The 14,018-nt window shown below is 36.7% G+C and overlaps 1 protein-coding gene across 35 annotated transcripts in view; it reads right to left on the bottom strand.

Annotated features, from left to right (window-relative positions):
* Positions 1-12,505, bottom strand: part of LOC145686531 (uncharacterized) — a 316,530-nt gene extending 304,025 nt beyond the window's left edge. For all 35 annotated transcript variants that reach the window (XM_081759929.1, XM_081759938.1, XM_081759945.1 and 32 more), the window contains exon 1: positions 12,357-12,505. In XM_081759929.1, coding sequence (XP_081616055.1) covers positions 12,357-12,443 — 87 coding nt within the window. In that variant the 5' untranslated portion in view covers positions 12,444-12,505. The remainder of the gene's footprint in view (positions 1-12,356) is intronic.
* Positions 12,506-14,018: the final 1,513 nt, after the last annotated feature.

Genomic DNA, 14,018 nt, shown 5'->3' with positions numbered 1-14,018 from the left:
GCTATGGTGTTAGCTTATGGAGTTTCATATTGTATATGAAAAGCATATAAGATATGTTAATCGCTCTCCTCGATGATCTAGTGGCAAGCGCGAAGGCGCCTTTCCTGAGCGTGGTCCTGAGTTCGATCTTTGTTGCAAGATTTTGACTACATTACAGTGGTTCGGATTCCACCTTAAATTCTAAGTCTATATCTCATGTAGCCTCGTTTTGAAAAGAGACGTACTCCACAATACCCAAAATATGATTTTTAAAAATCAAATGTTAAATTGAGTTATAAGACTTTTTTTTTGCATAATTAGCAAGAATTTTGCGTGCCAAGGTATGTGAATGTATAGCAGGTTATCATTTGAAGTCAAGTTGCTGACGTACATACTTTCTGTGTGTGTGTGGTCCCAGGTTCGATTCAGTAGCATCGTATCAGGTTTTGATTGGAGACAGGACTTTCCACCGACATAAGTAGTTTCACGTTTTTTAAATTACTATAATTATTATTATACTAATCATTAAGGTGCTAAAATATACATATAGAAATTCAGGGAGTAATTAACCCCTTGGTACCCCTAAATGAGAGCACTGCTTTGATTTCTGGGGGGAGGTAGTTGTTCCGGATCAAATCAGAACAGTGATTAAAATATTCCACTTTAAGCATTGGATTCCGTCTCATATAGGTTGGTACTGAGAAGGGAATGATTAGCACTAGTGCAGGAATGCAAATAAGCAACAAAATTTAACTAGCCCAAGAAAAAAGCTACTAGCTCACATTCCACAATAGAAATCATTTACTCACCTTCGGTATTTTAATAGGGATATTAAAAACTCGCCCACACCGATGAACCGCTCGCCTCGGGCGAGTGGTTATTTGCATCCCTGCACTAGTGCCTCTCGAATGTGTGGTTCCGTGACCGTTTACCAGTAAGAGTACAGAATTATCGCCAAAGAACTCGTTTCGTGAGGTATTTGAAGAGCTACTTGAATGAAGAACCTCGAGAAAAAGTATAGAAGATCAGAAACCAGTGGCGACTCTTAAGGAAGTCACATCTGTAAATATTTTTTTTTTCGTTACAAGCTAGCAAAAAGAAATTCTTCCTAGTGTAATTCTTGTATAAAGCTTTCCGAAAGTGGATGAAGCTCTCCAAGCCGGTATCCAAGGGGGTCTAGGGAAACCGGCCCCCCTACATTTTTCCTGGCCTCCCTAAACGTTTTCACGGTAGTCTTGCAAATGAACTATAATATGGTGATGAATTATAATATGGTTGGATCGGGCTTCCCTTATCTTCTACCGGGACCCCTCTACATTTTTGGACTGGCTACTGGCTTGAAGCTCTCTTCTATTAGCTTCTACAGAATGGATTTCATCAAGATCTACCACTGTCAAAAATAAAAAATGTAGGAAGTCGATGTGCTAAATACACACCACCAATTGAAGTTGCACTAACTGGCCGATCATAGCTCGTGGTATACTGTAATACCAGAAGTTTATTAACTAATTAATTAATTCATGATTTTTTTTTGGGGGGGGGGGTAAAAATTAAGACCCCAAATTTACTTTAGTGGAAATTGATATAGTTCAATTCAAAGCAATGTGTATTTGTGACCTGTGACGAATTCATTAGGAGAGGAGAAGTGGAGGAGGAAGAAGAGAGGTTCTCATCAGACAAGTATTCCTATTTTTACACTAGCTAATTAAAATTTCAAAACCCAGCATAGACAAAATTTAGTTTCTCCATGGAAAAAATATCCACTCCGTTTCTAGAATCCCCTTGAATTCACTGCTTTTCGTAGATGAAATCACTCCCGTGAAATCTTTCACTACGAACTTACTTTTAATCTCACTATAATATTTCTCATTTACTTACCAAAAATTATCATATGCATTTAATATTTCGTCTCCTTTTGAAATGAAATCTTTCGGTTAAACGATCCACGATTATTCTAAGAAAGATGGATGATTAATGTAAGTGAATGATGTTGGAAAAAATGGTGGAATGAAAAGTGGGAGGAATCGGACACGGAAAGTACTACAAGAAAACGTACGGAAACGATGTTATCCAGAACAAACTTACTTGGCCGGGAATCGAACTAAGGACCGCATGCACAAGAGGGAAGCCCCCTATCGTCTCCTATTAAGTCCGTAATTGTAAAATGTTAATGACGTATGTCAGTCCTTTGAAATGACGACAATACCGGAATTGAAAATTGTTCAATCAATTTGGAACCAAGCAGCATAAAAGTTTAATATTGTTATAGACATTTTTTTTTTGTTTGCATGGTTGATTTGGATTTATGTTCTCTCTTAGCAAATAGTCTACTACACGAGAAGGAATATATAATTTAAAGTTGGATTCGAACCACTACTCGATTTTGCAGCCGAATCAATCGGGTATTGAACCCTGAACCATGCATACATGCGAAGAATAAGACATAATCACTTCCTTTAGTAGCTATGTCGAACTATGTTTTTCATATAGATTTTCTGAACTTTTAATCTGCTAATAAACTAATTCAGAAGTTAAATTGGTATTTATTAGGACGTCGTTATTCTTTTAATGACAGCTAGAATTGAAGACATATTTGCAACATAGTTATAAAACGCGGAAACGTATTTATATAAAGAAACATTCACAAGACACAAAAAGTTTTAAGTATTAAATATTCGTAAAAAGTTCTAGACTAAAATTAGTTATAATTTCAATCAATCTTTTGGAAAGAGTACAGCTCTAAATTAGCATATTTGATTAGTTGAGGATTAAATAGTTTATGGTAAACGAATAACTGTACTGCAGTTTCTGGTTGAACGTGCAAGCTAACATATTACATTTTTATCTATAACTATTAATAGTATATGGTAGACCCGAGTTCGAGTACCAGGAGATCATGTGGTTCGGATTCATGTTGATCAGTAGGTCCCGTCTCATATAACCTTATTGCTGAAAATGACGTTAAACTCTAAATCCACTCTCAATTCAACTATTAAAAGTATAATATTAACAAGAAATTCTCAACCTCTTGAAAGGTCTAAGTAGCCAATGGAATGATGCTAAAAAGGAAAGAAAATACGGTTTACCGAAAGACAGCACAACTTTCTGTAAAATCCCGTAAATAATAACAATTTTGATCCTTTGTCAAGTTTGTTTTATTTTATGAACACGAGTTCCCTCGCAGCTGAGCGGTTAGCGTACTTACCTTTGGCGTCGGATATTGGAGTTCGATTCCAGGCGGAAGCTCACATGCTTCGGATACGTTTAACTGTAGGCCCACGTCTTCTATAGCCTCGCTGCTGAACGGGAGGCTAACCTCAAAATCAAATCAAATATTTTATGAACACTTTAATTTCAGGGTTACTTAAAACAAAGAAAAAAAACTGTAACTTTGAAAATGTTGAATCGAGAACGATTCCTGGACCTCTTTGACTGGGTGATATCCCAGTCATGTATATAGTGGCATACTGCTAGACTTTTTGGTAGATGTACGTTCGACCGTTCAAAAATAAAGCGTATATCCACCTCTGTATAGGTTCATTCTTTCATAAATTTAAGATGAATACACATTATAAAAACATTAGGCGGGTATACACCGTATAGTCTCGTGTTACGTCCTATTATCTCCTTATCTATACGTATATTATAATATATCTATTATATTTTTCTTACAACTTACATGCATAGTACTTAAGCAATTTTATGAAAAAGCCAGGAAGAGGCGTGCGAATCTGAAGAAATTCACCAATTTATGCTTAAGAAATAATTATTCCGTACATTTCCATCTGAATGGAAATATTAATATGTCTACATTCGTAGCTAAGTAGATGACGCATATGCGCGTGGTCCCTAGTTTGATTCACAATAAGGTTACTTGCCGTGAATACAACCAGAGTAGTGGATCTGATTAGTACTGTCTGTGAACATTTCAATAATGAATTATTTAAATATCCTTACTCCAGTAACCGAATAATGAATAATTACTCAAACATTTATTCAGAGAATGAATTCAGATTAGGATGAATACATCAGAAAAATGATCAATATTCGAATAATTGAATATTTATTCAAATAATACTTTTTATCCCATTTTATGCAGCAAATGCTGTAGGCCTATAGTATAACATTACTGCGTAAGAGTGGCTTTGGCAAATCGGTTTACCTGGGCATAATTAGTGTTGTACTGTTTTCTGTTTCCTCTTTTCGTCTTCATTACATTTACTCATATGTCATTATTGTGGCCCCGCGTAGCGTAGCCGCTAACGATCTCACCTTTGGTAGAGCGATCACGGATTCGATTCACACTGGGGACACTCGATCGAGAAGATATAATGGCTATTTCAGGACAGGCATCCTTATTGTTTTTTTCTGCGTTTTTCTCATTCATATCAGGCAAAAGCCGAGATGGTACTTAACATAATGCTTTCAGGCCTCTTTCTTCATCCCTAATTCCCGAGGTAGTGTGATCACCGATGGACGCCATTCCGGGCCTGTAGCCAGCCCAAAAATGTAGGGGGCCCGGCTGAAGTTAGGGCGAGCCCGATCCAACCATATTATAATTCATTTGTAAGCCTACCGTTAAAATTTTAGGGAGGCAGCAAAAATTTAGGCCCCCTAGACCCCCCTGGATACGGGCCTGCACCATCCCTCATACTTGATAGGCTAACATGACCATAGGGGACAAAAGATCAGAAATGTAATTCATAATCCTCTCGTCATTGTTTGTTTCTGTTTTATTGTCTTTCTAATTTACTCCTTAGAAAAAAAAAGAAAAAAAAAGACAGTACTGTAGAACATTAAAGTATAGACATCATATGAGAAATCTACAGGCAAAACTCTCATTCTCCCCAGAGGACGATTTTTTTTTTTTTTACTTCGAACATAAAACTATGTAGAAAAACCTTTCTATTGACATAAATTGTTTGTAACTTATATTCCAATAGAATTGATGTAAATAATATATATAAGGGTTATCATTATTCTCCGTATTCATTTGTTTATTTAGTTCTCTCCTTTATTAAGAAGGTTGGAAAGTAAAATTTCTAACTTTAAAACTTTAATATGAACTTTAAAAACTTTAGAAATTTAATATGAAACAGTGGCGTATTTACGATTTTGTTTTGGGGAGTGCTAGCTTTTGGAAGGGGGGGCTTTGCCTGAAAATGTGAAAATTCTGCAAGATATTTCATAAATTTTACTATAGTAAATAAGATTTCGGGAGGCTTAAGCTTGGAAGCCCCCCCCCCCAAATATGCCTCTGAAATGAAACGAAATCTTTAATTTACCTACCCATAGTTGTTTAGAGGCGGGGGGACACGGGTTGTTCAATGGTAGAGAGTTTACCTCTGGTGTATGGGGTCACTGATTCGATCCCTGGAAAAAACAAGTTTGTGTTAGACAATATTGTTTCCGTGAGTTTTCCAGGGGTACTCCTGTCTCCCCCACTTTCATTCCACCAATTCTTTCACCATCATTCACTTGCTTTAATCATCGTCTTCCTTAGCCTAAAGGACATAGACGTGGGACTGAAACTGAAAGATTTCATTTAATTCCATTTTGTTGTTTACGCTAAAACAGACGAATGATTAGTAAAAGTAAACGATTTTAAAAGAATTGGTGGGATGAGAATGTGGAAGGAGCACTGGAAAATTCCCGAGAAAATGCACAGGCACGATGTTGTTCACTACAAACTCAAACGGCCTGGGATCGAACAAGGACTCCTTTACACCAGAGGTGAGCGCTCAACCACAGAACACCGTTACGCTTTTGAACTAGTGACGATGTTGTTAAAAAAATAAGAGAGAGAAGGAATGAAATTTGAAAAGAAGTTAGGAAAGTTCCATAACTAGGAAGATAGTCATCCCTGAAAAAACATTTAAGGTAATAGGGCTGGCAGCGGGGTTCGAATCCGATAACTCGCGATCACGCAGTGAGAATGCTAACTTTCTACCCATATCAGCTTGGTGCAACGTAAATAATAATTTTGGACATAGTTTTGAATTAAGTGTCGAGGCAGATGGCGTAACTCTATGATCCATAACTCTTGCAGAAGCCTTGGTGTGTTCGGAACGATCTATACTGTGAGGTTTGGTCTTTCATGATAGTCTGTGCACCTGCGAACCGTACCAGGTTCAAGTCCCAGACGTGGTAAAAAATAAATCAATAATATAAGTCAGCGTTTCCCAACCGGTGTGCCGCGGGACACTGGTGTGCCGCGAATGGACCGCTGGTGTGCCGCGAGGAAATCGAAATAAAATTATTAATTCTATAGTAACCAAATAGCAAGACACAACAAAAATTTGATATTTTTGTATTTCACATTACTATGAATTTCTACCATGGAAAAAATTACTGTAATTGTAATATATTATTCTACACCTATTACTGTATAGCAGACAGTATTTCGGCTCGTACACATTTCCACGGTTAGCTGCTATGTTATGCTTAAATTGAGAGTCATACTAACACCGAGAAATGGAAGCACTTGTACGGTACGCGTCAAATGGACGTTCGTAGAACACTCATTCGCACGTGAATGACAGAACACTTTCTTCAACAGGTGTGTTTTGACTTCGACACATCGCAAACTGTGTGATTGCAATAATATGCACCGGTTTTTAAAACAGCAAAGCTAAATGTACAAGACATTTGTTTGTTAGTTCGTTATTTAGTGATCTTCGTTCTTAGTGAAAGGTTGGATACAGTTTTCGAAAAAGAAAGCGTATTTTTAAGAATCTGAGTCCTATATTTCATTGCAATTGTTTTCTATTTTAAAATTAGAATAAAAAATAAGCATAATGAATTAGCATAGGGGAAAACCAATGATCGAGCTTTCATCTTTGTGAGAAGGAGATCAGTAATCACAGAAAAAAAATCACCATCGTATTTTATATTTGCAAATAACAATAATATCTATGAGTGTGCCGCGAGAATTCAAGTTATAGTCGAGACGTTCTATTCGTCCCCAACCGGCTTCCTTTGTACTCAAGCAGAAAATTTTTCCTAACCGCCCTCATAAATAACACTCCAAATAAACCATAAACGGCACGTGTTTGGTGTCGAGGTAATACGTTGTTGCCATCGTTAAACTTTTATTATCGATGGATACATTATATAATAATAATAATAATAATAATAATAATAATAATAATAATAATAATAATAATAATAATAATAATAATAATAATAATAATATAATAAAACATAACAATCATTAAAGGAATTCAGTAGGCTATAATAGTATGGACAGGGGCGGTCAAGGGCTGATTTCTGGGAGTAGCAAAGAAAGATTGTATATTTTTCTCATCGGGCTTTTGCGGCACTGCCTTGCGGTGAGCGGGGAAGGACAGGGGCGAACTATTTAACATGTTTGGTTCGTACAAGAGTTATCGTTATGGAAGTTACATAATATTAACAATATGCTATATTTAAGAGTAATATAAGCACATATCATGAAACTAATGATTGATTTCTTTTTTTCTTCATTACATCATATCGAAATTGAATTCAAATATTTCAGTTTAACGTCCCATAGCTATGCCTTTCAAGCTAAAGGAGACGGAAGGAGGAGGATGCAATGAAAACAAAAGTAACGAAAAAACTAGATAAATCTGTCTTTCTGCGAGGATTACTGAAGAATCAGTAAGCAAGAGGGTGAAAATTGCAACATCGCTTTCTTTTTCAGCAGGTCAACTGGCAGGCCACCCTCAACTGGAATGACATGTTGAATTATCCCTCCCATGTTACAAAGAAACACGCGGTTTCCTTCAATTGTGTTCCGCTTCCTTTGTAGCCGCCTGGGGAAGGTTCGAGCGATTTTACTATACATCCGTAGTGTGCCGCAAGTTGAAAAAGGTTGGGAAACGCTGATATAAGTCATATGGCGTGAAGAACCTAAGGGCTTAAACTGATACAATATTAATAAAGACGGCATAGTGGCTTCATGATAGAATTCTCAACTTTTATGTGAAGTGTCCCTGGTTCAATCCCATGTAAATTTGTGGTGAGCAACATTGTATTCGCGACTTTTTTCGACCTTCTGACGGGGGCCGCGGGGCTTAGTGGTAGAACGTTCACCTCTGATGCATGGATTCCCTGGCTCAATCCCAACTCGCACCAAGTAAACTTTGTGGTGAATCAATACCATGTGGATGGGTTTTCTCGCGGTTCTCCCGTTTCCTCCCACTTTATTCATTTTACCGTTGCATTCATTTCTCATCACCACCGTCTCCTTTAGCCTGGCCAACATAACCGTGGGACGTAATACTTAAAAATTTCATTTCGACCTTCTGACGATTCCTCCAACATTCACATTTCACTAATTATTTCTATAATCATTCATTTTCATTAACCATACGTCTCCTTTACATAAAGAGCGTAATCGTGGGATGTAAAATTACAGATTTAATTTCGTTTCAACAGTACTCAAAATAATATTAATATACTGTATTCAAAAAAATAAATAAATAAATAAATAAGAAGAAGAAGAAGAAGAAGAAATAGCATCACTAATTTAGATATAATATATTCATTTTGGGATCCGGGGTGGTTCAGTGGTAGAGCGCTCACCTCTGGCATGGGATCCTCGGTTACATACCAGCTAGCGCCAAGTGAGCTTTGTAGTTGACAAATGCCGTGTGCATGGGTTTTCCCGGTGTTCATTCCACCATTTCATTCATACCCATCATCAACGTTTCCTTTAGTCTAGTAAGCTAACTCGGGAGTATAATAGAGAATGTACGCACCTTTGTCGCGGCAGATCGGGGTTAGATTCCCGGCGGAAGCTCATGTGGTTCGAATCCCATGTTAAGCTATAGGCTCATGTCTCACATAGTCTCGCTGTTGAAGGGGACGATAAACTCAATACCAATTCCTTTAGCCTAGCTGACATAAAACTTAAAGATTCCATTTCATTACACATTTTTGTTTTTTGTTTAGAAGTTAAGTAACTATTTCAGCACAGAAGCTGCGAAAAGCGAATCTTCGGCTTAAAGCGGACTTAGAACTGCACAGGCACCCACAAGAATCTAACTCGGGCATTGGGAAACCTAACAGTCTATGTAGACTTTGTCCTATAAACCCCGCAGCAAAGTCGTTTACATCAACAACGTAGCCATAACGGAGCTTTAGTGCATAATTTTGTATAAATTTACTTTGACTAGGACTGAAGTAAGATCCAGCATTTTTTCAATTTAATACATCGAACGGTCCCATTATTTTGTGTAATTTATTAATTTCAGCGTCTAAGATTTTTTTTTTTTTCATTTCAGGATTTAAGTAGAGCTACGAGTTTTCACATTGTGTTACCTATTAACGGATTATTCAAGTTCGAAAGTTAACTATACTTAACGAAGAGTCAGTCCTTCTCGATGGTCTAATGGTTACCACGTGTATCTTTTTTGCATGAAGTCCCGGGATCAATTTTAAGTGGGAAAGCTTCAAATGCACTATTCAGTGGTTCAGATCTCATTTCAAACTGTAGATCTTGTTCTTTACAGCCTCTCTCTAACAAAGGATGCTAATATCAATCAGTCAATGATGATTGTTTTTATTTTTTAAAGTGATTAACGTGTTTCTATTGGGGTGCGATCTTTACACTTATTAAATACTACTAAATATTTTTGTTTTCAGTATCCAAAAATGAATTCTTTTTTTTTTTTTTTTTTTTTTTTTAAGTTTACTGCTCCATGAATATACTCCGACGCAAAGGGAAACAGTGATCAGTGATGATAGTGTAAGAAATAGTGGAATGAAGAAAAGTGGACCGAAATAGAAGAGCCTCAAGAAAATCTATACAAACGGTGCTTGTCCACCTGACGCGAGCTGGGATCAAATCAGGGAACTCACGTACTAGTGATCAGCGTGTTACCACTGAGCCACCATAACCTCAAATTTAATTTCAAATCTCAAGTTATTTTCCGTAAGCAAAAAGAACGAGTGATTAGCCAAGTATGCGATTATAGAAGAATCATTAAAGTGGGAAAGTGGGAGGAAATTATACTTACTTAGGTGGAGAAAACTCACGGATAAGATATTGTCCACTACGAATTTACATGATCTAGGATCGACGAAGGGAACCCCCACACTTGGGTGAGCGTTATATCACTGAGCCACCGGTGTTTTATAATGTACAGTTTAATCAAGCTGCAAAATAAAAATGAAATCTTTGAGTTTTACGTCCCACGGTTATGCCGGTTAGGCTAAAGGAGACGGTGATGATGAGTAATGAATGAAAAATGGTGGAATGAAGAAATTGGGAGGAAACGGGAGAACCCCGAGAAAACCCACACACACGGTGTTTGTCCACCACAAAGTTCACTTGGCGGGGGCTGGGATCGAACCCGAGACCCCAAGCACCAGAGGTGAACGCTCTACCACAGCCACCGCGGCCCCTTCAAGCTGCAAAGAGTATTGCGATGTAACCCAGAACCAAACAGTCTAAAACCACTTTTTGTTCAGGAGGCCAAACAATACCGACAAATTATAGCATTATAATATTATAGACCTCAAGAAAACTATCTCCGTTCAGAGGGTATTTTGGTTGGTTTGGAATTCAGCATCGAGGCTATACAAGACATGAATGTACACCTTAATATGGCATCCGATTCACATGAGCTCCCAACAGGGATAGGCACACCGAAGACACATACACGTGTATGCTAACCCAAAGGGTAGTATCTGCATGCTATTAGGTCGGCATATCAGATCCCGTCAAAGTCTTGATCTACAGCTGAAGTTCCTTAGCTCGTAATTCAATTGGATCTACAATTACTTCACGATGTTGACCAAGATATCAACATCGAAAAATTTGGGCCTTTAGCGGGACGTACAGAAAAGTCACTCACACTAATATTTGAATACATCGGAACATCAATAACTAAAATATTTTCTTGTAATTTGAATAAAATTTATGAGTTTTTTTTCAGTGTTTTGATCTCTTTTAAAATTTGAACACGAGTTCAAAAGAAAAAGAAGAATTTTGAACTTTAATTCGTAACCTTGGAATTTGAACCAAAATCTGTCAAACTAAGGACAAACACTCTTCCTTAAAAATTGAGTTACTATTTTGTTCAGTTTTATGTATCATAATTAAGATTTACTAGTTAATACAAATTGGGTATTCACGTCAATTCGATTGCGGACCATGGATATTTAAAATAAAGTGAATATTAGACTTCTCTAGTCCAGATCTCGTAAAAAAAAAAAAAAAAGCAAGTTCGAAAATTATTTATTCTTTTCCTTCTTTTGTCCTTTGATAATAGAATAACAGAAATCACCAATTAGATGATTGGAAGAAGTATACGCTTTTGGTGTGAGAAACTTCGGTTCGATTCCCGGTAGGCAACCCGTACGTTTTGGATCCTACGATAAGCTGTAAGTACTCGTCTTATATACCTTCAATGCTGAAAAGGGCCACTAAATTTTTAAATCAATCAATCAATCAACAAGGGAGTACAACCAAGTTAGCTTTGAGATTAGAAACCAAAGACTACTAAATTCATAATCTGCATCTTTCCATTAATATAACTTCTCTTTGTTGTTAATGACAGCTTTACTGTCAACCACTTATGTGCTTCAGGAAACTGGAAGCTGGGTTCCAAATAGGAATCGAACCCAGGTAATGAGCATCTTGAATATAACTTCTCAAGAGGACCGAGTCATATTTCATCCCAAAGAGTGAATTTTGTGTTGGTTTTTGCTTCTGTCTTAATATCAGTATGATTCAACATTAAAAACATTAAAATAAATATTTTTTTTAAAAAATATAAAGATTTGGTCAACGGCATAAGTACTTCAGGGTGACCAAATATTTCACAGCAATAATCAACATTTTTTGCAATAAGCACTATCAGTCTGTTAACAACAGTTATCAATATTTTAGTTCTCGCGAATCGGGAGAAAAGAGGGGGAGAAATCATGAACCGAGAAAATAAGAAAACGAAAAATCTAGTTACTTCCGAATGCTTATTCTTTAATTTATTCACATATAAGACAATATACATATATTGAACAATTTTATTATTTGTATAAAGATAATGGACGTCAGAATAAGCTAGCCGGACCTTGACACGGGAGACCGGGTTCGATTTTCCGTTCTTATAATTCCTCAATGTTTCCGTATAGCTCTGGCACGCACTGGGAACGAACGTTATGTCGCAATGAAATACACAAGGATAAAATTGTGTTACAATTTTTGTGGATAGGCGGTCGAAAAACGCTGGTTTTGAAACAGTATTCGGAATACGATTTAGAGTATTGAAAACGAAAGTTTACCGGTCCAGTACAGAATAATTTCCCCTAAGCATTTGTTTTTTAAATGAAAACGAAAGGAATAAGATGTTCATGTATATTATTATGTATGCTATTATTGGACTCACCAAACACGCAATCCCTTTCTTCCGTATCATCCTTGTACTGGGCTTATTTCTCTCACCACATCCTCTGACACCCAAGTACTGACGCATCAGCCGGTAAAACGTTTACCTTTATAAACTCGGAGACTCTTTGGATTGGTTCGGCAAACCCCCTTTAGCTCCAGCCTTCTTCTTCAATCCACTGTCACTCGTAACGTACACCAACACTCCACAAACGCTGCCTTTCCATTCTCACGTACAGATCACTTTCGCTTGTCCCACAACGGTACTGCTCTACAGCCCAGACCACTGTATCTTCTTCAAGGTTAAAAGCCAAACTCGACCTTGTGGGTTATCCACATTGGTCTATACTATACAGAGGAATATCCCGTATTATATCAACAACGAAAAAAAAATTAAGAAAAAAAAGGGAGTAATAAACTTTTATTTTAAAGTTTATATAATTTATGTTCAGTGCTCTAAGAAATGGCCCGCCCCCATGTTTAGTTTGTAAGAGACTTTTTTTTTTTTTTTTTTGGTAAAGTGATAGCTTGATGGATCGTCATGCTAATCCAATAAGACATTGAACTTGAGGTCTGGACTATGCAAAAATAAAAATAGTTCCCATCATAGAATCTATCTTCTAACTAAAGCCCTCGAGTTCTAACTTCCTTTTGGAGTTCCCCTTCCTTTCTTTATTTCTTGAAAAATCCTTTCTTCAGCGAACTTGACTGACCTTCGAACAGCGGATCATCACAAATGGTGGCAATGAACGGGTTACATTCAGATGACAACAAAAGAAACAACACTAAACAATATTATGTTTTGTGTGTGTGTCTGTGCGATTCTTTTTTTTCCTTTATTATTTGTTATTTTTGTTGATGTCTTCTTGTATTCTGAATGAAAACAAGCACCATTAATTCCCCACGAAAGTATCTTTGTGGACATAGTGTAGCGTCCTGTATTATTTTATTGTATTGTTTACAATATGCTACCAATAATAACTAACCTTTAATGGTGTTCTTTATGAGAACTATAGATAGCTAGATACATATAGTCTATAAAACCATTATGCAAATTAGGAAACAAATACATTTATGATCAATTCAAATTTATTGAATTAGTCATTAGTGTCTTGAGTTTTTAATAGTAGAAAAGAAATGTACTAATATTAACAAGGAAACACGAAAAAGTTCTTAACAGTTTTCTCGAGAAGAGATGAAGTGTACAAGAAACGAGATACGATTGTTTCTCTGTGAACCATGCCCTGACTACAATATAATATGGAGATCTTTTCCGTTCTAGGTGATATTGTTTTGTTAAGGAGTCTGGTTATATATTTATCCTGTCTTTTTACGTGTTCGTCTATGTGTTCCATGTGTTCTTCAAAGTATCAAGAGCTAATTAATGACCATGATGTAAAGTGGTGAAAAGCTAGGAATCTAGTTTGTAGATGTACCGTACGTGACCCATTCAGTTTATCCCAAGATATATAAAATCGGTACTCCATGTATTCGTATGGGAGTAATTATGGTTATCATTCTTGCTTCATAAACTGCCCGCAGTGCTGTTGAGGTTTGCGGGTTAGTATAATGTTCAGGGTGCAAAATCTAATCTGTCCTTTTAATACAACACTAAAATGAAATTAAATGACTTTTCTTCGAAAAATCTAAAGTCAAATATTTT

This window comes from Thermobia domestica, chromosome 5 (genome assembly GCF_964235325.1).
Source record: "Thermobia domestica chromosome 5, izTheDome1.hap1.1, whole genome shotgun sequence".
In the NCBI taxonomy this organism is placed as follows: Eukaryota; Metazoa; Arthropoda; class Insecta; order Zygentoma; family Lepismatidae; genus Thermobia; species Thermobia domestica.
Note: the sequence above shows the minus strand (reverse complement) of the source record. Positions and strands in the feature narration are given on the sequence as shown.